The 21,131-nt window shown below is 37.7% G+C and overlaps 1 protein-coding gene across 1 annotated transcript in view; it reads right to left on the bottom strand.

Annotated features, from left to right (window-relative positions):
* Positions 1–2,071: 2,071 nt before the first annotated feature.
* Positions 2,072–21,131, bottom strand: part of LOC109914904 (gephyrin-like) — a 161,883-nt gene continuing 142,823 nt past the window's right edge. The window contains exons 11-12 of the mRNA XM_048600442.1: positions 2,854–2,916; positions 2,072–2,167 (exon numbers count right to left, since the gene is read on the bottom strand). Coding sequence (XP_048456399.1) covers positions 2,072–2,167; positions 2,854–2,916 — 159 coding nt within the window. The remainder of the gene's footprint in view (positions 2,168–2,853; positions 2,917–21,131) is intronic.

Genomic DNA, 21,131 nt, shown 5'->3' with positions numbered 1-21,131 from the left:
TTGTCCATCAGATCTCTTTGCCTTCTCTCCATGGAGAATAGTTCCAACATCTCTAATCTATTTGTGCTATTGTAACCATGCTGTTTGACTGTTGTTAACTATTATTACTGTTGTATATATGTGTTCCATATAAAGAGAGCATAGAGAGCCAAATAATGTCCTTCAGCAGCAGCACAATTAAAAAAGTCTGAAAATGTAGATAAATTCTCATATGGACTTGTAATATTCACATACTGTGAAATAACTCCATTCAGGCTGGTGTCCTGTCACTAAGTTACCCTTTATTTACGTGTGGAAAGTCCTTGATGCTGGTACAGCCTCATCAGAGCCAGTACCCAGAGTGTCAGAATCTCTGACACTCCTGCTTTTATCTTGCAGCCAGGGCTCCCTGATTGGACTAGATTAACAGCTCCAATCAGGAAACTCATTCTATTAAGTCCAGCTTGCCGACCTTGTTACAGTCTTGTCTGGGTCTGGCATTCCCGTTGCCATTTCAGCCTCCGTCCCAGGTCCATGAAGATCAGATTTAGCCTGGTGTGAAGTCTTCTACACATTAGCAATGCTGCTGGAGCTGTACCTGCAGTTGCATGAGGAGTGGTCTGTAATCAAATAAGAACTATGACAGCGAGGCTATAGGCTGTTTCTTCAAGCCTGCCTTCAAAATTTGGATTGCTCTTTCAGCCAGGCCATTGGCTGATGGGTGGTGAGGAGCTGTCCTTACATGTTGAATCCCATTTGACTTCAGGAAATACCCAAAATCCCTGCTGGTAAACAATGGCCTGTTATCTGTGACCAACACTTCTGGGAGTCTGTGTATTGAAGAAGATTTTTTATCGTCGTCTCTGTATTTGATGAATGAACTCTATGCATGTCCAAACACTTGGAGTGGGCATCCACAATGACTAAGAACATTGAGCCCATTAAAGAATGTGCACAGTCAAAGTGTAACTGAGTCCAAGGTTTACCTTGCCATTCCCATGGATGTGGGGGAGCTGCTGGCAGTATTTTTTTTCCTTATTGGCACTCTGGGCACTACCTCACCAAGGCAGCTATGTCTGCCTCCAATCCTGGCCAACAGGCATAACTTCTCACCAGTATTTTCATTTTGGAGACCCTTGGATGACCCTAGAGAAGTTCAGCTGGTATCTGGCGGCGACCTTCGCTCAGGACAATCACTCTTGCTCTCCATAACGACACACCATCCTCTACTGTGATCTGGGTTCAGAAAGGTTTCAATTCTGTTTGTGGCAGCCCTTTGGTTTCCCCCATCACCACAGCTGTTTCAATTTTGACAGGACCAGATCTTTCTGCATTCAAAGTCTGATATTGTCAGCTATGACTGGAAGTGTGTCCAGAAAATTTAAAAACAGACTCTTCCATTGGTGGTACATCTGCCAATGGTCGGTATGCCATCAACAAGTCACCCTTTATTTATACATGGAAAGTCCCTGACTCTGGCACAGCCTCGTCAGAGTCAGCACCCAGAGTGTCAGAATCTCTGAGACAAGAGTAGGATTAATGATGTAACCGTGCAAAAGCACCTACTAGCTGAAGACCAACTGGACTTCAAACAGGCAGTACCACTGGCTTTATCACTGGAAAATGCAGGAACTGGAGCATATGAGTTGCAGGGAATTCTGACAGAAGTTGACACCCTTGCCAGAATCTCTGACACTCCTCTTTTTATTTGTCAGCTAGGGCTCCTTGATTAACAGTCCCAATCAATGAACTCATATTCTACAAGGTCAAGCTGGCTGATCTTGTTCCAATCACTACAGCTGTCTTTCCTACAATAGAAAATAGATAGATGTGGTGCTCCCTCTTTTAATCACGCTGCCTGCATGTGCTAAATACACTCAAGACATAGCTATAGTAAAATGAAAATATGCTGGGCTTGTCTTCTGCAGGAAAGGATTATATCTAAGCACCTTGATTGAATTAAACAAAAATATGGGAATTAAAGTTTCTTGACAAATTCTCTATTTTTTTCCATCAATTCTCAAAAACCAAAATACTTTTATTTAGATTGATATCCAATATCAAGGAACAGCTGCCTTAAGACTGAACACTTTTAAATACTTTTTAAATATTGTGCAGGGATCAAAAACTGGATTAAGTACTCACTGGCTCTCAGGATATTTTCCTTGCTGCTGCATCGTGACTGGACCTGCAGGGAGAATAGACATTATTTTTAAAGACTATATTATCTATAGAAGGCTCAAACATACAGACATGCAGTGAGTTATACAGCATAGATCATGATGAACAAAGCTGGATCACCACAATGAAATGACATTTGTGTGAAGATACTACAATGGGGAAGCTTATGATTCTTCACCCTAGAATATTAAAATGCAAATGCATGAAATCCGGAAACCCATCAGAATGGAGGCACAAGTTATTGGACAAAGCATCATAGCTCAAAGAAAAGTTGCATCAGATCTGCTAAGCATAAATAGCCATGAAATCTGCATGAAGGAAGAAAAGCCTATCAGAAATGAACGTGGCATGTTGCAATAAATTAATCCATGTAGGAGGGCTTGTGTGTTCTGGAGCTAGCAATATTCTTTAGAAATAGAAACATACATACATACACACGCGCACACACACACGCACACACAGACACGAAACACCAAGAATTACACCATATATGAATTAGGAGGCTCTAAATGCGGAAATGATAATTGAAAGATTCTAAGACAAATGTTAAAGGCGCAGACTAGTGGGCAGTGTTAAGGTGGGAGAAACAGACAGTCAAGAATCTTCACATAGATAGAATAGCAAGGAGCTAGAACTCATAGCGCAAAGCAAAGTTTGCGAATGGTAGAAGCTCCTTTGATCAGTAATAGTTACTCGCGAGTTGTATCCTCTATGCCTTCTGAGTTCATCTTTAAGCCCTTCCAACCTATGGTGGAGCTAATGCGTAAACAAAAACAAAAGATTTATAATGAACAGAGAAGCTCAGAAATCTAATAAATTTCTTTAAGAAATGAAATAGTAAACAAAAGAACTAATGAGAGGTTTATTGTAAGTTTGGCCTTTTACACTTTTCAAACGCACTTGCTATTAACACACCAGAAAACATGCAAATTGTGGAACCACCAGCATTAACCCACACACAAGACTGGGAAAACAGGCAGGAACTGTTTGCTGATTCAAGCAAAAAAGGGCCATAAAGCACAGAAAGGAGCTTAAAGAACATAAAGCAAGTATCATTTTTACTGCATGCTATGTTCCCCACAGTAATCCTACATCGTTATGTTTGCACAATGGTTTTTGTTAATTAAATGAACATGAACATGCCTAGTCCCAGTTAGTGTCCCTCTCACTTTCTTTCGATGAATAGCTTTTTACTTTTACACAGCCCCTAACTTCTGACCTGTCAGCGTAAAGTAATTGACAGATCTGCACAATAATTTCTGCACGGGTTGGAATGAATCAAAGCTGAATCTCCTTGAAGAATTAACAATAACAAGCCTTTAGGAACATGATTGGGATTGATCAAGTTGCCCAAACTATACATTTTTGAAAGGCTAAAAACATACTATGGAAGATTCTTTCAGTTACATGTAAACAAGAGTAAAGAATAGAAAAAGAATGCTGACATTGAATGAGAAATGAATACAGTTCAATTGCTTTGTAATCCTGTTGTTGCTATCAAACTAGGATGGGACGAATGGACATCCATACAACTGGCTTACAAGACAAAGGAAGCATAAGCTTAAGAATGCAAAAATGATGAAGACTGATGTACTAAATTTGCAACTTCTTTATTTATCCTTCCATTTATCTACAAGTATTACCCTTAATAGTATTATTTAAGGTACCCACCCATTTGTCTGATAATGAATGTTAGAGGAAAAACTTAGGCAAGAGATTAATGGCATAAGGAAAACAATAGAAATGCAATATAAAAGACATGAAAAAGTGAAAATGGAGAAAAATGTACAGTTCATCTCTAATATTAGAGCAACATCTGTCTTAATTTACTTGTCAAAATTGAATGCCATGTTGAATGCATATTTACATCCCTGACTTCAGTATAGTCACATTTAATAAACATCTGTGACAGTGCTACCTATACAGACTGAACAGTGCTTCGCATATCACACCTCTGTCACACTCATTCAGGTGTCACTAGCATCAGGCTGCTCCAGCTGGTGAGATTGAAAAGCATTGTATGCTAATGAAGCCATAATCTTGATCAACAGTAAGAATGTTTGACCTATTCTTTATTGGGGGTAGGCAGAGAAGGGGTAAATCTGTGAGATTAGGTACAATTGTTTTCCAAGTAAAGATCCAACCTCTTCTGCATTCCTTTGACATGTATATCCATATACATGTATATCCATATAAATGTACATTCACAAGGGTGTCAGCAATAAAAAGATAAATGCAATTGCAAAACATGTTGTTGTTTTCTCCATCTACGACTCTTTCCATGATTCTATCTTTTTTAGTTTTTCACTTTTTGCCTCCTCCTCCTAGCTGCCTGTGCTTCTATATTCATCTTAATTTTTGTGAAAGACCTACCACATATCAATATTTGTTATTGGTTTGTGCATTGAGAACATTACATTTGAAGAATGCAGGGTTGCTCAGGGTTTTGCAAGGATCAATTTATGAGGAAAGCTGAGCAGATGAATTCCCAGATACAGCAGCTGGACTTACTGCTGGCTTATATGGACATGCTATTAGTTCCTGTTAAATATGGAAAAAGCCATATACCTGAAACAGAGGAGGAGGAAAAGGAAATCAGCCAGAAAAAAATGGTTCCCTATCAGACTACTTTAATATTAATTTATCTCAAAAAGAGGTGAAACTAACACACTGTCAAACTAACACAATCAGTGCTCAGAGATCCAATTATAGCAGCTTAATTAATTCTGATTTGTCACAATTTGAAAGAATTGCGAGTTCAGATGAATTACCAGACACCAGAGGTGCCTTAACCTACGTGGGCTGGAAAGAATTTTAAATAATTATTGTATTTGCTCTTCAAATGATAGACAGTATAATAACAGAAACATTGCTGGAAATGTGACAACTTTGATCAAATGCATTTTATAAAGTAATGTTGGATCAAACAAAAATAAAGTACCAATTTAACTTTGAAATGGCAAAATAAAGCACATTCTTTCTCACCTTTTCAAGAATATGGTGGCGGTTTTAACGTAAAATATTATTTCAAGGAAATCAGCAATTCCACCAAGTACATGGGATTACACTGAATTTACAGCACACAAATAACCATATGCCCAAACTGCTCTATGTCACACAAGTCTCCTCCCACCCGGTTTCATTTCAAGCGATCTGCACCTTTCCATTCCTTTCTCTTGCTTGCACTTAACTAGCTTCCCTATAAAGGCATCAGTCATATTCACCTCAAGTACGGTACTGCCTGTGGCAAAAAACTCGACATTCTAAACATTCCCTGGATAAGACATTTCTTCTAAATTCTTTACAGGATTTATTAATAACTACCAGAGATTTACTGCAAGGTTAGAGTGCTGAAAGTGGCTGTTCAGCCCCTCATGTTAGCATCTGCTCTTTGTAAGAGCAATTAGCCTAGTGTCACTCCTGTGCCCTTTCCTATGCATAGCTCTATAATTTTGTTCCTCTTCAGATAATGATGTAATTTTTTTCAAAGCAGCAACTGGACCTGCCTCAACACACTCAGGCAGTGCATATTCCTGACCCCTGCTGCAGTGAAGATGTTTATCCTCACGTTACCTTTGCTGCTTTTGCTCGTCATCTGAAATGCGTGCTCTCCATCTTTCGACCCATGGGAATAGCTTCTTGCTATCTATTCTGTAGCTGGTTTTATACAACTGGCTTATGCTGCCGGATAGCAACATTGGCGTATATTCTGCGTTTTTTAAGAAGATCTGAGCTTATCAGTACTTATGAACAGTGTTTGCAGTTTGCCTACATTGTGTACCTCACAATGCAAAGAACTGGGTACCTTTGCTGCAAAAACCTAATCTTCTAAAACAAAAAAAACAATGACATGTGAGCCAACCACATTAATGCATTTAATCACAATAACATTATCAAGATTTACTAACTTCAAGAACAGTCATTAAATTCAGCACTTGACCATAAAAGTTCAATGTTACATTCATTGTTAATGTTGCAGTGAAAGACTAATTGTTACAACTTTTCACACAATGAATAAAACTGAAAGGAAGTCGTTGGGAAATTGTCATTCTACTTTAGGGGCCTGGCTTTGAATACATACAGACTGAAGGGATCCAATTCTCCTTCTGCCAGTTGTGAGTTTCTATGTAAAATGGAGGACTAGACTGGTGACTACGGAGGGTGCTGGGACATGCCAAACATGCTAAGTTTCTCCAGCATTTTCTGTTCTTATTTCAGATCTCCAACATCTTTGCTTTTACTCCAAAATGCAGGAGTCTGCTCTGTGAACATTTTTTTCATGCTTCCCTTTATACTTGCTTTAGTCTCCTCTTTTCTGTTCAATTTGCTGTACATCTCAAAGACATATTCAAATTCTTTGATGCTGCTCATTATGCCTTCCATAGTATTATGACATTTTCACTATTTCTTGATTTCACATAAATGCTTTACAGGTATGTGCATAACTGAGTGTATGAAGGAGGGTGTCTTCTTTAGGAGACTGATTGGCTTCACTAGTTTCAGTCTGGCCATTGAAATAATGAGAAATACAGTCTACTTTCTGCTTTGACATTGGTGACATGCAGAAAGTAATAATACTGTCCTGTGGAAACAGATCTGCTATTGCTGGCAAAGTAGGAAAGTGACTGAGACCAACTCTCAAACAGTGCAGAAATACTGTGACTGAGTAAGAATACTCTATCGAGCTTCAGAATTGTTGCTGCCAAAATGTATTCCAAATTTGACTCAGGTTCATTCAGTACAAGTCAAATTCTCAGCAAACACACTTTTCGAACTAAAGCACCAATCTGGACAATTCCTGGACAAAAGCATAAAATGTACTAAGATCTGCTATGCCTGATAACCTTATATGAGAATTCCAAGCAATACTTGGAATTCCAAAGCGAAAGACTATTAACATCAAGCATTGGTACTGTAAATATCTGTTACGTATTATGTAAGTGCAAGTGTATGAAAAGTATTTTATACTAAAATGAATGCATATGTCCAAAATGATATTGCTGTCACCACACCTGTGCTGAATTAGTGATTTCAATTGGTTAATGTTTCTTTACATACTGCTGGTTAGAACGTTCCAGGTACTGTTCCATTGGCTGGTGTTTTTATGTCATGTACTTTATCCACTAGAATCACAAGGACTTCACTGTAATTTGCCTGAGCTTAAAAGACGTCAACCTGTTTTTGTTTTATTTGATGCCAGACACTGCCAATAGGAAGGACCTGACTGAGCTAGCAAAAGGCTGAATGTCATGTAAACTGGATGACATGTAACGTACTATGATTTTCAGCATTCTATCATCCCAGTTCAGTAGAATGGGAGGAGTGAAAATTTGTGTCCGTGCTTGCCGTAACTTAAATAAGGTTGTTCCTTTCTTTGAAACAAGGTATTCGTTACCAGCTCCCAGTGTGCTGTACCACCTTGGATTTGCAGGGCAAGAAATCTGCTTCAGGACCTCAACAATGCTGCTCTCAAATTGGTCACAGTATATTGCGCAGAAATGATTCCTCTCTTTTCTTCCAGACAAAATACTTCGTCTCCACTTGTCCCTTCACCATAATCTGTTTCCAGTGGCATTGTGGCAGAAGGAAGAGAAGATGGACATGAACCTTCTTCGAACAACATGATGTAGCATATTTATATGGTAGATCTTCTGATTGATACTATTCATCCACGAGTACTTAAAGATTAAAAATAGCACAAAAACAATGTAATATGCATATGATAAGCATTTATGTATGAATTTTTCCAATTGAAAGAAGTGCCCTTTGACCTATTCTAAGTATGAGAACATTCATGCTTGGCATAAAAGATCTATCATCATTAATAAGCAGCAGAATGAAAACTGCCAGAGTTCAAGAATATGAACTCTTTAAATCAATTTGACAAAAAGGGTTCCATGCTGTATGACTGTGATTCTGTGATAACCAAATTCTACATCACAATAATTTCAAGGCACTTGGACAGTTGCGCCCTCTGATTTCACACAAACATGAACAGCAGACAAAGGAATTCCATTCACAAGCAAAAGTACCAGCAACTTGATCTTTAACATCTCCCTATCTGCAATTATTAGTTTTGATGGTTTGAACTGAACTATTTCATTTTTGTTCTGAATTCATTTCATTTGGATGGAATGTTGCATTAATTCATAGCGGAGTCAAGAATTCAGTTAACAGCATATCCAACATGATTAACATTTTGCTTCAATTGCACACAGTCTTAATGATCTGGCAAGCATAAGTTCCTAATTGAGAAACTGTTCCTAAAGGGCATTAAGCCACGCACATGCTGCTTTACAGCCATTTTAGTTAAGGAAGACTGAATGTTATACACACAGAATAAAGTAGATAAGTAGAACCAAGAAGTACAATGTAAAACAGCACATGTTAAGCAATCTGAAGTGGGTTTTAAAGCTGTGTTTGTGTTGACACGTGTAAGTTTGGGAAGACTACCACAGTTGATCAATGTCTAAGGCTACACACATGCACAACTTCAAGGGAAACGATCTTGAAGTTGCCTCGACAGAAATAACAGTTGAAACATGATATTCAGGAAAACATTCTAGGTGTGTTGTGAAATTTCCATGATACGTGGGGTTTTAAATCATGTAAAGTTACAACAATGCAGATCTAATGACAATTCGATAGTGAAGAAGTTGACAATTAATCAGCATTGAAGACTGGGCTGTTCAAGGGAATGTTGACAATAAATTAAACTTTTCAGAGCTCTACAGCTTAGGATGAATGCACAGAATTCTGGTTTATGAACAATGTCCTATTTTTAATGCACTCAAAATAATTATAAAACTATCAGGTGGGCACCCATTTTGGTTTAAGCAAAATTCTAACTGTCATATGCTAAACATTGGGAGCTATTAGGGGTAAGAATAAAAGTCAAATGTGAGAAATGTTAAAAAATAACTTTGGAAGTTTTATTAACAATTCTCTGACAAGGCATGAGGGAGATTGTCAAAGACATCAGGTTTAGTCTTGCAGGCTCTCTGAACTTGAGAAAATAAGGTTGGGATTTGAAGCAAGCAAGCTATCTGACATTCAGTGGAGATGTGAAGCAGTGCTCTTGACTTTAAAAAACTTCCACAAATTCACCTTATACTGCCTTCCTCTGTTGAAATAATGTTATGAATTACAAATTTAAGCAATGTTATTTGAGACAACCGAGTTCAAGCCAAATCCTTTGTCAAATTGTTAAGAAAATACTTGGCAATGCTGCCCTAAGTGTACAATGTAATTAGTGTAACTGCATCATGAAGTTGCAATACAATAAAATAAAAGTAATTCCATTGAATGTAACTTCATGATTCAATGGCAAAAACTGTAATAAATTTCCTTGGTTTTTTACATTCTCCCAAAGTCCTATAAAATACAACTCCTGGCATTGTAAGTTCTGGTTGTAGAAGTACACATGGCTTAGTTTTCATGTAGTGGGTGGAAAACTTTGGGACTGGATCATTATTTCAGCATCAAAACTGAAATGTTATTTTTGGTTATATCCAAAAGCAAAGTAACTTATGCCTAGAATTATTAAAATCTGAAATTGCTCGATAAACTCAGCAGGGCGGCATGGTGGCTGAGTGGTTAGCATTGCTGCCTCACAGCGCCAGGGTCCCGGGTTCGATTCCACCCTTGGGTGACTGTCTGCGTGGAGCTTGCACATTATCCCCTTGTCTGCGTGGGTTTCCTCCGGGTGCTCCGGTTTCCTCCCACAGTCCAAAGATGTGCAAGCTAGGTGGATTGGCCATGCTAAATTGCCCGTAGTGCTCACGGATGTATAGATTAGGTGGGTTATATGGGGATGAGTCTGGGTGGGATGCTCCACGGGTCGGTGTGGACATGTTGGGCCGAAAGGGCCTGTTTCCACACTGTAGGGATTCTAACATTCTAACAGGTCTGGCCACATCTGTGGAGAGAAAACAGAGCTAATGTTTAGAGACCAGGCACCCTTCTACAGAGACTTGGTTTTCCCTCCACAGGTGTGGCAAGACTTGCTGACTTTATCCAGCATCTGCAGTTCATTGCTTTAATTATTAAAATCTGCTCTATGCAGCTCTGCAGCAGTGCAAAACCTAATAATGTTTTACTTGATCCTAAATACTATTAGGAATAAATTTAGCATTACAAAGCACTTATTCTTAGTTTAGGTTTTAGATTTATTAATATAACTCAAACTTTGTGCAAAAGGACATTTCTTCATATAACCAGTTAATCTGCGACAACTGAAAACATCGAATTATAGTATCTTTTGGTCAACCAATGGTTTCCAGAGTGTAAATGACACAGTGGTTTGCTAGCTTTCACTTGTCATCTTATCATCTCTACCTTTTGATGACTTTCTCACCAATCTTCTCCAAGCTACTGTTGTGAATATCTCGTTCGTTACTTAAATGCTTTAGAATATAACTTGTTTTAGGATTTAAAATTTTGACCATAGATAATAGGAGAGGCATATGATTGAGAAACAACCAACTCTGATGTGAATGCAACTCAAACAAGCCTAAGTGTAATAAACTTACAAGTTTACTTGTGCTTGCTTATCTTGCAAGGTCAGTGGTAGAGGTGCTAACCCAAATAATAAATCAGAGATAGCAAGAACTGCAGATGCTGCAGCCAGAGGTAACACAGTATGGAGCTGTAAGAACACAGTAGGCCAGGCAGCATCTCACCCTATTTCTGGGCATTTGGGGATGCCATAAGGTTTACACCTATTTCAATAAAGATTATAAATTATGCATGCAGTTCCGAGATCAAAAGAAGGCAAAAGCATGGTGTAAACGGGAGAGTTCCTTGACAGTGCCTCGAATTTTGAAGAGAGGGCAATTACATTCATCACCCATATAAATCATCATATGAGTTACGGATTCAAGAGAGGTGTCTTGAAGGTGAAGTCGTTTGCATTTCTGGATGATTAATTCCAAAGTGTGCCAAGTTGAGTGTGAAGCCATGTTGAGGAGGTTTTTTTTGTTTACTTCATCTGTGCCAGCAGAAAGAGAGTCTTCAGTGTGGAATTTGTGAGGCAAAGACAGTTGGCAGAAGTCTTCTAGCTTGCAGCTACTGGAACATTTCTGCAGTGTTCTCATAGAACTTTGTGGGAGAAAGCACTCAGTGGAGTTGTGCTCAAAAGCTGCAGGAAGTCAATTGAAACGGCTGGCAAACTGAACAAATGACTGAAGCATCCACACTTGGGAGGCCGGACAGAAAAACGTACAGAGCTGCAACTGCCAAAAAGCTAATGGAGAGATCGTCACAGAATCTTACTTAAGAGGAACTGCTGGAGTACAAAAGCAAAATAAAATATATTCCAAAGGGCTGCGGAATTTCTTTGGGTTTTTCCCCAGAAAAAGTGAATGAATTTTGAAGGTTTTTAAAGATATAGGATTGCAGGCTTTGGGAGGATAGTATAAAGTAAAATTGAGTTCATAATATAGTGTTGTAACCTGTAGAATTAAACTAATGGTGCTTGCATTGTTTAACTGTTTGCAATTTTAAAAAACTTGTTATTGTTTAAAATTATGAAATTTGTGTTGGCTTGTTGATCAATTGCTGAGACTTTAGATTTCTTCTTTAAATGTTAAATCTCTGATAGAATTGCAACATTGCATTTTTTTTTGACAGTTCATAGTTAGACGTTCTTAGACAAACTGTTATAAGCTTCACCTTGTCTCCAGTATCACAGAAAACAATGCCATCCTCCTGTGTCATTCACGGAGAGGTTGTCATCACCATCTTCCGTCTCAAAGTTCTGTAATCCCGTTCTACTGTCGCCATCTTTTATTTGAACTATACCTTAGACATTCAGCTGATTAAACCATGAAGAGAATTAGCTAAGTTGATTTAAATGGCTTATTGAGATGTAAGTCTCAAATTCTAGAGGATCCTAGTTAAAGAATTGGAAACAAGAAGGTAGTCAGGTGGATACTTTCCCCCAAACAACGAAACAAGCTGCAAGGGCATGCTTTTGAGAGAGAAACATAACCAATGTTCAAGAGGCTTTCAGATATAGTTCCGTAGCTAATAGAAACTGAGACAAGTAATGGGGAAGAAGCAATTGGGGAAAACTAAAACTGCTGGCAACGTGAAATATAAACAGAAAAATCCATCAATATCTGAAAGCACTGGTAATATTTTGGATGTAGACATCTTGTCAAAACAATCTCTGATGAAGAGTCTGACCAAGGACATACAGCACAAACATTAACTTGTTTATTTTTAATCTTCTCAGATGCTGATAGACCTGCTACACATTTCCATAATTATCGACTTATAATCCAGTTTGTAGGTGGGGTTGATCAAAAAGTAAGCAGTTTGTTATGTCTATTCAAAAAAACATTTCAACTTTTTAAGTTATCTTTTTTCTTTGCATAAATATGTTTCAGCTCCAGGGCATTGTTTAAAAGTCCAAAAATTATCTACATTGAAATGTAGATGATAAATCACTGGGTAGTAAGAAAAAATACAATCTTCTTTATTCTTTCCCTATTGGTGTGGATGAATAACAGACCCACCAATTTATTGGTTACATCTTCGGCTAGTGACTGACACCTTTCTCTTAGGGCAACCTGTAAAAGCAGATTTAAGCAAGGATGACAACCTCTTTTAGTAAAATAATAGGTCTTCCAATTTGAAATTACAGTGGATGGCAAGTAGAGAACAAACAGATTCTATGATTATCATAGGAATTTCTGATTGAATTCTGCAGCATTTTGAAGTTGTCTACACATAGGTCATTAGACTTATGAGTTTTGCATTCTTGACGATTCTGATGTTTCAGGTTTTACAAATGATTTTCTAAATAAATTCACTGGCTCTTTCTTTAGAATATGCCAGGAGTCCATTGAGTAGTACATGTGATAACAACCTCTTCTGTGAAGGTTAGCTTGTCCAGCCAGGTATTGACAATGGGTTAAATTAGTCGTTCATTTTCATAAAATACTTCAAGCCTTCTATATCTGCTCATGTGTGACTGTCACTCCCATTTGCCAGTGGTTGGTTAGAAAAGTCACATCTGTAGGTGTTTGTGATAGAAGATAAAAGCCAAATCTTCTAAGACTATAAATGCTCAGTGACATTTGAAGGTGCAATAATTTTACTTCACAGCAACATAAGAATATTTCAAAAGCCTTTTGGGTCACATTTTCTCAATGGAACACTGTACAGTTTCAAATTGTCCAGTCCCTAGATATACAGGGACTGGACTTACCACAAAGATATATTTTGAGCCTCCTTAGACTTCCTGAAACTTTGGCTTTGTGGGAATTGCCCAGGCAGATTACACTTCCAATGGTCAATTCCCAGTTTTCTGGGACCTTGCACGAATGTCTTTAGATGAGGGGACCAGGAAAGATAAACCGGGATTGGAGATGGTTCACTAGGTTGATTCCGTGAATGGAGGACTGTCTTATGAGGAGAGGTTGAGTAGGTTGGGCTGTACTCATTGGAGTTTAGAAGAATCAGTTATTACAAAGTCTAAAGAAAGGAATTAAACCAGTCGGACCAGCTGACATTGACTAAGGTACCGGAAATGACGAAGGCAAATAAAGCCCTGTAAGTCCTGGGGCCAAATTCCCTCAAAATTGGGGTGAACGTAGCATTTGACTTGTCAAGTCAAAGTCTGGCATAGTGGCCTAGGCCCAACCATCTTCAACTGCTTCAACAATTATCTTCCCTCCTGTGTTAGGTCAGAAATGGACAAGTTTGCCAATGATTGAACCATGTTAAAGACCATGTATGACATCTCAGACAGTGAAGCAATCCATGTCCAAATGCAGCAAGACCTGAACTATATCCCAATTTGGGCTGATATGTGGCAAGTAAGTTTTCACCATATAAGTGACAGGCAATGACCACTTCCAACATGAGAGAAACTAACCATTGCTTCTTGACGTTCAATGCCATCATCATCACAGAATCCACATTATCAGCACCCTGGGGATTACCAGAAATTGAACTGGATCAGCCACATTAATACAATGGCTACAAGAGCAGATCAGAGGCTAGGAATCCTGCAGTGAGCAACTCATCTCCTGACTCCTCAAAGCCTGTCCACCATATACAAAGTACAAGGCATGATCATGATGGAATAACACCACCCACCCACCACCAACCCCTCGCTCCCCCTCCTCCCACCCCACCCCACCCAACTTGTCTGGATGATTGCAGCTCCAACAGTACTCAAAAAGCTTGACAATCTACAAAATGCACCGTAGAAATTCACCAAGGCTGTTTAGACAGCATCTTCCAAACCATGAACACTACCATCTAGAAGGACAAGTGCAGCAGACATATGGAAAAAAAAAATCACCTGCAAACTCCCCTCTAAGCAACTCACTGTCCTGATTTGGAAATATGTTACATTTCCCTCAGTGTTGCTTGTGCAAAGGTGGGGAACTCCCTCCCTAACAGCAATGTGGCTTTACCTACAGCAAATGGACTGTAGTGGTTGAAGAATGTAGCTCACCACCACCTAGGGACTAGGGATGAGCAATGAATGCTGGCCCAAGCAGCAATACTCACATTCCATGAATTAATAAAATAAATGGCTGAGCAGGATTGAAGAGTTAAATAGCTTAATCCTGCTCTAAAGTCTATAACCCTAAGTTTTATATTCCGTAACCTTTAGAAACAGAATTGATTCAGGTAGAAAATGCTCAGTCATATCAAGATCTCTTGGACTTTCACTTATAGCTCTGAATGCAAGGATTCATTTACAGTGTGGAAAATTATCATTCAATATCAAAGAAGTCAATCATATGAAATAAATATTAATAATTTTATTGTTCTGACCATATGCATTTTAACAAGTTATAACAAACCTTAAAATAACTTCAGGTGCATGTTATGTGTGGTAGATGCAGCAAAAAGTTTCTATTCTATTTTCTCTCAGCATTGCAACATCTTCCTGGTCATAATCAGGGAAGGGAGCATCTTGGCCTGGAGATGTTCAACCTTGTCAGATTTCAAAACAGAATTTGAAAGTCAATAATGAGTTTCATTGTGGTCTGAGAAAGCATTTTTGACTTCTTTCGTATTTTGTTTTGAACAGCAGTATCAAGACTAGGGGGGAAGGAATAAATCCTGTGACAGGAGAACATAGATTTTTAATGAGTAAGAATTGCAATACTTTGGAGATCTTGTGCAACTGAAGTATTTCTGAAGAAGCACAATAAAATTTAAAGGAAAACATGTAACCCCTGCTTTAACATATGTACGTACACGCTAAAACTGATAATATGATTTTAGAATTGAGAAGTCTGCATTCACGATAATATTAAAGCTGAAGTGGGTTCAATTTTGAACTGAATCATTACGCACAGCACTAATTAAAAAGAGATGTGGTTCTTTTTGAGAAAAGGCAAAAAACAGAGCTCCTACATTAATTACATTTCAGTATTCCCTTACATTAACCAAGAAAGCAGCTTCAGCTATGAAAGTGTTTGCAATAATTCAACTTTGTGATGTTACCCCATTGATATATACTTATCATAAAGGGAAACACCTGACTTAATCTGAATAAAGGTACTGCCTTTATTTTTGATTCAATGATGTATTTAAAGTTAGAAGATAGTTTTCAAGTAGTAGGCCTATTTGTAAACTTACAAAACATGACATTTTAATTTTGCTCATGCTTGATGCCACTCTGTTCAAAAATGGTAAATTAAAGCTTATCATCTGAAAAAGAACACACTACTGATCAAGGACAAGCTTTAATTTCTTTTGAATCTTAAACTTGTTGTCCTTTTTCCTTCTTTTACTGCTTTTGGTATTAATAGATTTCATTCTGAAGAGGCTGATAGGCATTTTTCAAATCATAAGGAATGAGTTGAAAAGAGACAGGTGTGTGATCCAAATAAACACATGGTACAAAGTAACCAATTGATATAAATAGTTAAAATTGGGTGCAGAGAACCACAGTTAACTGACAGAGGATCCTGCGCACTGAGCACAATGAAGTTGCAATATAATTTAATGTTTGAAGAGATTTTCATATGTTCAATTAACTGAACCATAATTATATGATCTTCCACTACAACAAGCATAAATAATATCTTGTCTTCTCACTATCCAATTCAAGATGATGTTGTTCCTTTCGCTGGTCAAAGATCTATTGTACAAAGCATTGGTGAGAATTGCAGTCATTCGAACCTGTGTACTACAAATATTTTTACCATAGGTAAAAAGGTTCTACAACAGAGCATTTGCTCTGTCATAAGAGCACAAATTTTAATGAACAACATTAGAAATCTAACAGCATAAAGCTCATTCAATCTCTCAAAAAATGAATGGCTTAGTTCAGCCCACACCACAGAACACAAATTTATTCTGTATATGACGCAGTGTTAAATTACAGCAATGGGCATCTAATTTATGGCTTTAATATGCAGTAGTTGCAGTTAACCTAACACACCAATGTGGAAAATCTTCCAAATTCTAATGGCAATCTGTACAGACTTCATTCAGTCAATCTCGAAAGAATCCCATTTCCTTTGATGAGTATTTACAATTGGAAAATATATCATCAAAACTAAATGTGCCAAACCATTCACTCATCTTGTTAAGGAGGTTGGGACAGACCAGTTCCTCTTCATGGATATCTTGAGTTGTACTTTAATGACTTTAATCAGATGAAATCTATGAATGCCTAGAAAATGGAAAGGTAACTTCTCAGTAAAAAAAAAAATTGACTCCCCAAGCTTCTTCAATGTAGGAAGAGATAGCTAGTAAGTGGAAACACAAAAAGCTAAGTATGATAATGATCAGGTAGATAACAGAATTGAGAACTGGGCTAAATTTAGAAGGTTCAGAATAGAAATTATAAAACTAAATAGGAGAAGAACAGACGGAGAATGAGAAGAATTCAGAAATCTTCTAGAATGAAAGAGTGGGAAGTGCAGGAGTGGGGTCAATTTGGGCCCTAAAAGAATTTTGGAACGTGGAGGTAGGGGGCATGAGTCAAGCACTACGTATTTGGATTTATCTTTACCAAGGAAGAAACTACTGCCTGCTGTAGTGAAAGACAAGGTAATTAAGACATTGGATGGGCTGAAAAATGAAAAAGGGGAGGCATTAGATAGGCTGCCTGTAATTACAGTTGCTAAGTCATTAGAACTGAATGAAATGCATCCAATGATATGGAAGGAAGTAAAGATGGAAACAGGCCTAACCCAATCCTCCTTGGTTGCATGGATGGTGCCAAAGTACTGGAAAATTGTAAATGCTACACATGTATTCAAAAATGGTGCAAAGTTAAGCCCAGAAATCAAAAGCCAGTCAATTTAACCTTGGCGATGGGAAAGCTTTCAGAAACAATAATTCAGGATAAAAATAACAGTCACTTGGACAAATGTAAACTTTTAAAGAAAGGTCAAAATGGATTTGTCAAAGGCAAATCACTTAATTAACTTATTGGAGTTATTTTGACGAGATAACTGAGAGGGTTGATGAGGAATAGTGTGATTGAAGTGTATATGGACTTCCTAAAGGCATTTGAATGTAGGTACAAAAATGACTAAGTGACAGGTAAGAGATTGTAGTGGTTGAGAGATAGTAGGGATTGCCGATGCTGGAGAATCTGACATAACAAGGTGTAGAGTTGGATGAACACAGCAGGCCAGGCAGCATCAGAGGAGCAGGAAAACTGATGTTTCGGGTCTGGACCATTCTTCAGAAAAATGAAGGTTCTTTCTGAAGAATGGGTCCAGACCCAAAACGTCAGCTTTTCTGCCCCTCTGATGCTGCCTGGCCTGCTGTGTTCACAGATTGTAGTGGTTAATTGTTTTTTTGGACTGGAGGAAAGCGTAAAGTGGAATTCTTCAGGGATCAGAGTTAGTACCCTTCTTTTGCTGATATTTATGGTAATAACTGAGACATTGGGGTATAGGGGACAATTTTAATATCTGTCGATGATACAAAACCTTGGAGATACTCTGAACTGCAAGAAGGATAATATAGATCTTCATAAGAACAGAGATAGGTTGGTTGGACAATTGGCAGAGGAAATTTAAAGCAGAGAAGTCATTCATTAGAAACAATATAAAATCAAGAGTATAATTCTAAATGGGGGCAACAGCAGAAGGACTTGGTGTGTATGCATGGAAATGTGGGAAGACAAGTTGAGAGAATGGTTAAAAAAGCATGCAGCATCCTTGGCTTTAACAACAGGCACAGACAATACAAAAGAAAGAAAGTTATCAAAAACATGCAAAAATCACCAGTTCAGCCTCAAATAGAGTATAACATGCAGTTCTGGGTGTAGAGTTTTGAAAAAGATGTGAAGATGTTGAGAGAGTACAGAGATATTAATGAGTTTGGTTCTGGGGATGTGAAACTTCAATTCAATAGGTATATTGGAGCAATTGGGGCTGTTTTTTGAAGGAGAAGACAATGGAGAGAGATTTGCTATAATGGCATTCAAACTCATGACAGATCTTGACAGAATAGGAACCAGAGGGCACTCAATGCTGACATAAGGAAAACACAGCGAGTGGCTAGGATCTGAAAGACACTGCATTACAGCACGGTGGAGTTAAGTTCAATCGAGGCGTTTATTTCAAATTATCATCTGAAAAGGAATGATATAGATGGCTACTTGGAGGTGGTAGGGGAGTTGCACTACACAAATTATTACTTCAGACTGCCAGTACGGAAATGAAAAACTGTAACCATTCCACAATTCTAAATGTTTTCTTCCCTTTCTATATTTCTGCTACATTGAAAACAACACATTGTACACTTTTCATCTTACTTGTGTTCTTTTGTAACCCGAGTACACGTAACAATAAACCTACTTCAATTCTATCAAATAATCTTCAACTTCAACCTTCTTTCCTGGGAACTTAAAACTGACGAAGTGTTTAATTCTCCCTGTCTTTCTTCTCTTCTACAAACTATTCTATTAAGAGGTAAATTTGGTATAACCTGTTGATAATTTAAATGAGTTCACCTCAACTTTGCACTTTTTTTCATATTCAAATTCAACTTCATGGATGGCAAGAACAAATTACCCAATATCTGAATGATTAAAATCAACTGTGTGATTTAAATGTAAATGCACACCTCTGCTTTTAATGTGAACATTTGGCCATGTTTGTAAAGTCAATATTCATAGTCAAAGGAATCAGAATCAACTGTTAGTGCAAACTTTTCTTGTGAAACACTTGGAAAGATATACAGATTATTGGGTTAACACGTACACAAATGTTTGGTATTTATAAGCACAGATACTAGTCTCAAACAAACCAATTATAATAGAGCTCTTTATTATTTGAGCTATGAGAATTATGCAGAGAATATCAAATCATTTTCAAAAATTAGTCTCACTCGTTGGCATACAACAACATGCGACAACGTAATATTCGGAACTTCCAGCACAAGCGCAGGATAAAACTTAAGATGATTCATGAGACAATGTGACACTGGATTTTCAAAAATCAAGTTGCTCTAACATGGGCAGTTGTGGTTATGCATCATTCATTGCTGATCCAATCATAGCTGCGAAGACAATATAGGTAAGGATACCAAATCCATTCCTGGAAGATCATTAGTGATCTGGTTTGATTTTGCAATGACCACAGAATGTTTAGTTCTTTTCTTTCTGGTACCAGTCCACCAATGTCCAGACATAATTAAATGTCCCCATATGCTACAGTTACATGTTCACATCATGATTATTAGTTACCAATTCATTTCTGTAATCATTATCCAACTGTATCATCTGAACACATCCAGTAGCCAGATTCTAAGCATCTCTCTCCACATAATTTGTTGCAGTACACAGGCTCTTTGTTTGTTTTATGAATAAAGATGGCCAAAATGACACATCTCTGTCCTCATTTTTCAACCACTTTGGCGTGCTTAAATATTCTGCATCAATTAAATACGGCTGGCCACAACAATTCTCCAGTGCCATTAATAAAAAAATTGAACTGCTGTGACTGCAATGTAATATATAATATTGTGAACTGTCATAAGTCTGTAGAAGGAAATAACTTGTACGTGTTAACAGCTGTAGAATGAGCTCATATTCACCAGAAAAAGACGGTGACACATTTAGATTATATGGAATTTATGGGCGAAAAAGAAAATCAAACTCATGTCTTTACAATTCTCAGCAACCTTCATCACAGATCTTGACAGGAAGTCTTCCAGAGTGAATTTTGTACGCAAGTGTAACAAAGTTTAGCTTTACAAAATTTTCAAATGGATGCGACTGAACATGAACAAAAGAGCTACTCGTTGAGACTGCTTATTCATTTTCAATGTCACCTTGCAACTAGCATTTTGTCAGTTCACACAGTACAGCATCTGGCTCTTAATTAAGAGACCCAGCTTTGAATCCCTCCCTTGAATTGGGCAACCTACTTCATTAACTTTTATTCTATAGAAATACGGTTATCAAAAATTCAACCACAATTTTAACAAGCATAACAACTCAATACATTAAAGCCACAAATGAATGGACTAAGGGTTTTCAATAAGATGTAGGCAACACACCTGAATAAGAAAGAACTGGGCAAAAGCTATTAGCAGAAAATCCAGGAAAGAGCATTGCGCATACTTAAGCTTGAAGCATATATATTAAATAATGTTAAATTAACTAATAAAATGTAATTATATTGGGTCAATATCAAACCCTCTGAAAATAAGAAAATATGGATTGAATTCAGCAGAAACCTCTCACTCCATTTCCCCAGGAATAAATTGCAATCCAATCTCTGAAAATCTTCCCACTTACTCACCAATGTGATACTTGAACATATTCTCCCAACTGAACTTGTGCACGAGGATATATTACACCATTAGGACACTGGTAGGCAGTAAACAAACTCAAAAGGAATGAGAAACAAATGGATGACATGGGAAGTGTGTAGAAACTTCACTGGTAATAGTATATCTGTTGGAAAACATTACTTAGTTCAACAAATATGATTAATTCAATTGAACAGATCATACTTTTATTC

The sequence above is a fragment of the Rhincodon typus genome, chromosome 8 (assembly GCF_021869965.1).
Source record: "Rhincodon typus isolate 14 chromosome 8, sRhiTyp1.1, whole genome shotgun sequence".
NCBI classification, from domain to species: domain Eukaryota; kingdom Metazoa; phylum Chordata; class Chondrichthyes; order Orectolobiformes; family Rhincodontidae; genus Rhincodon; species Rhincodon typus.
The sequence above is the reverse complement of the archived record's forward strand: the minus strand, read 5'-3'. Positions and strand labels throughout refer to the sequence as shown.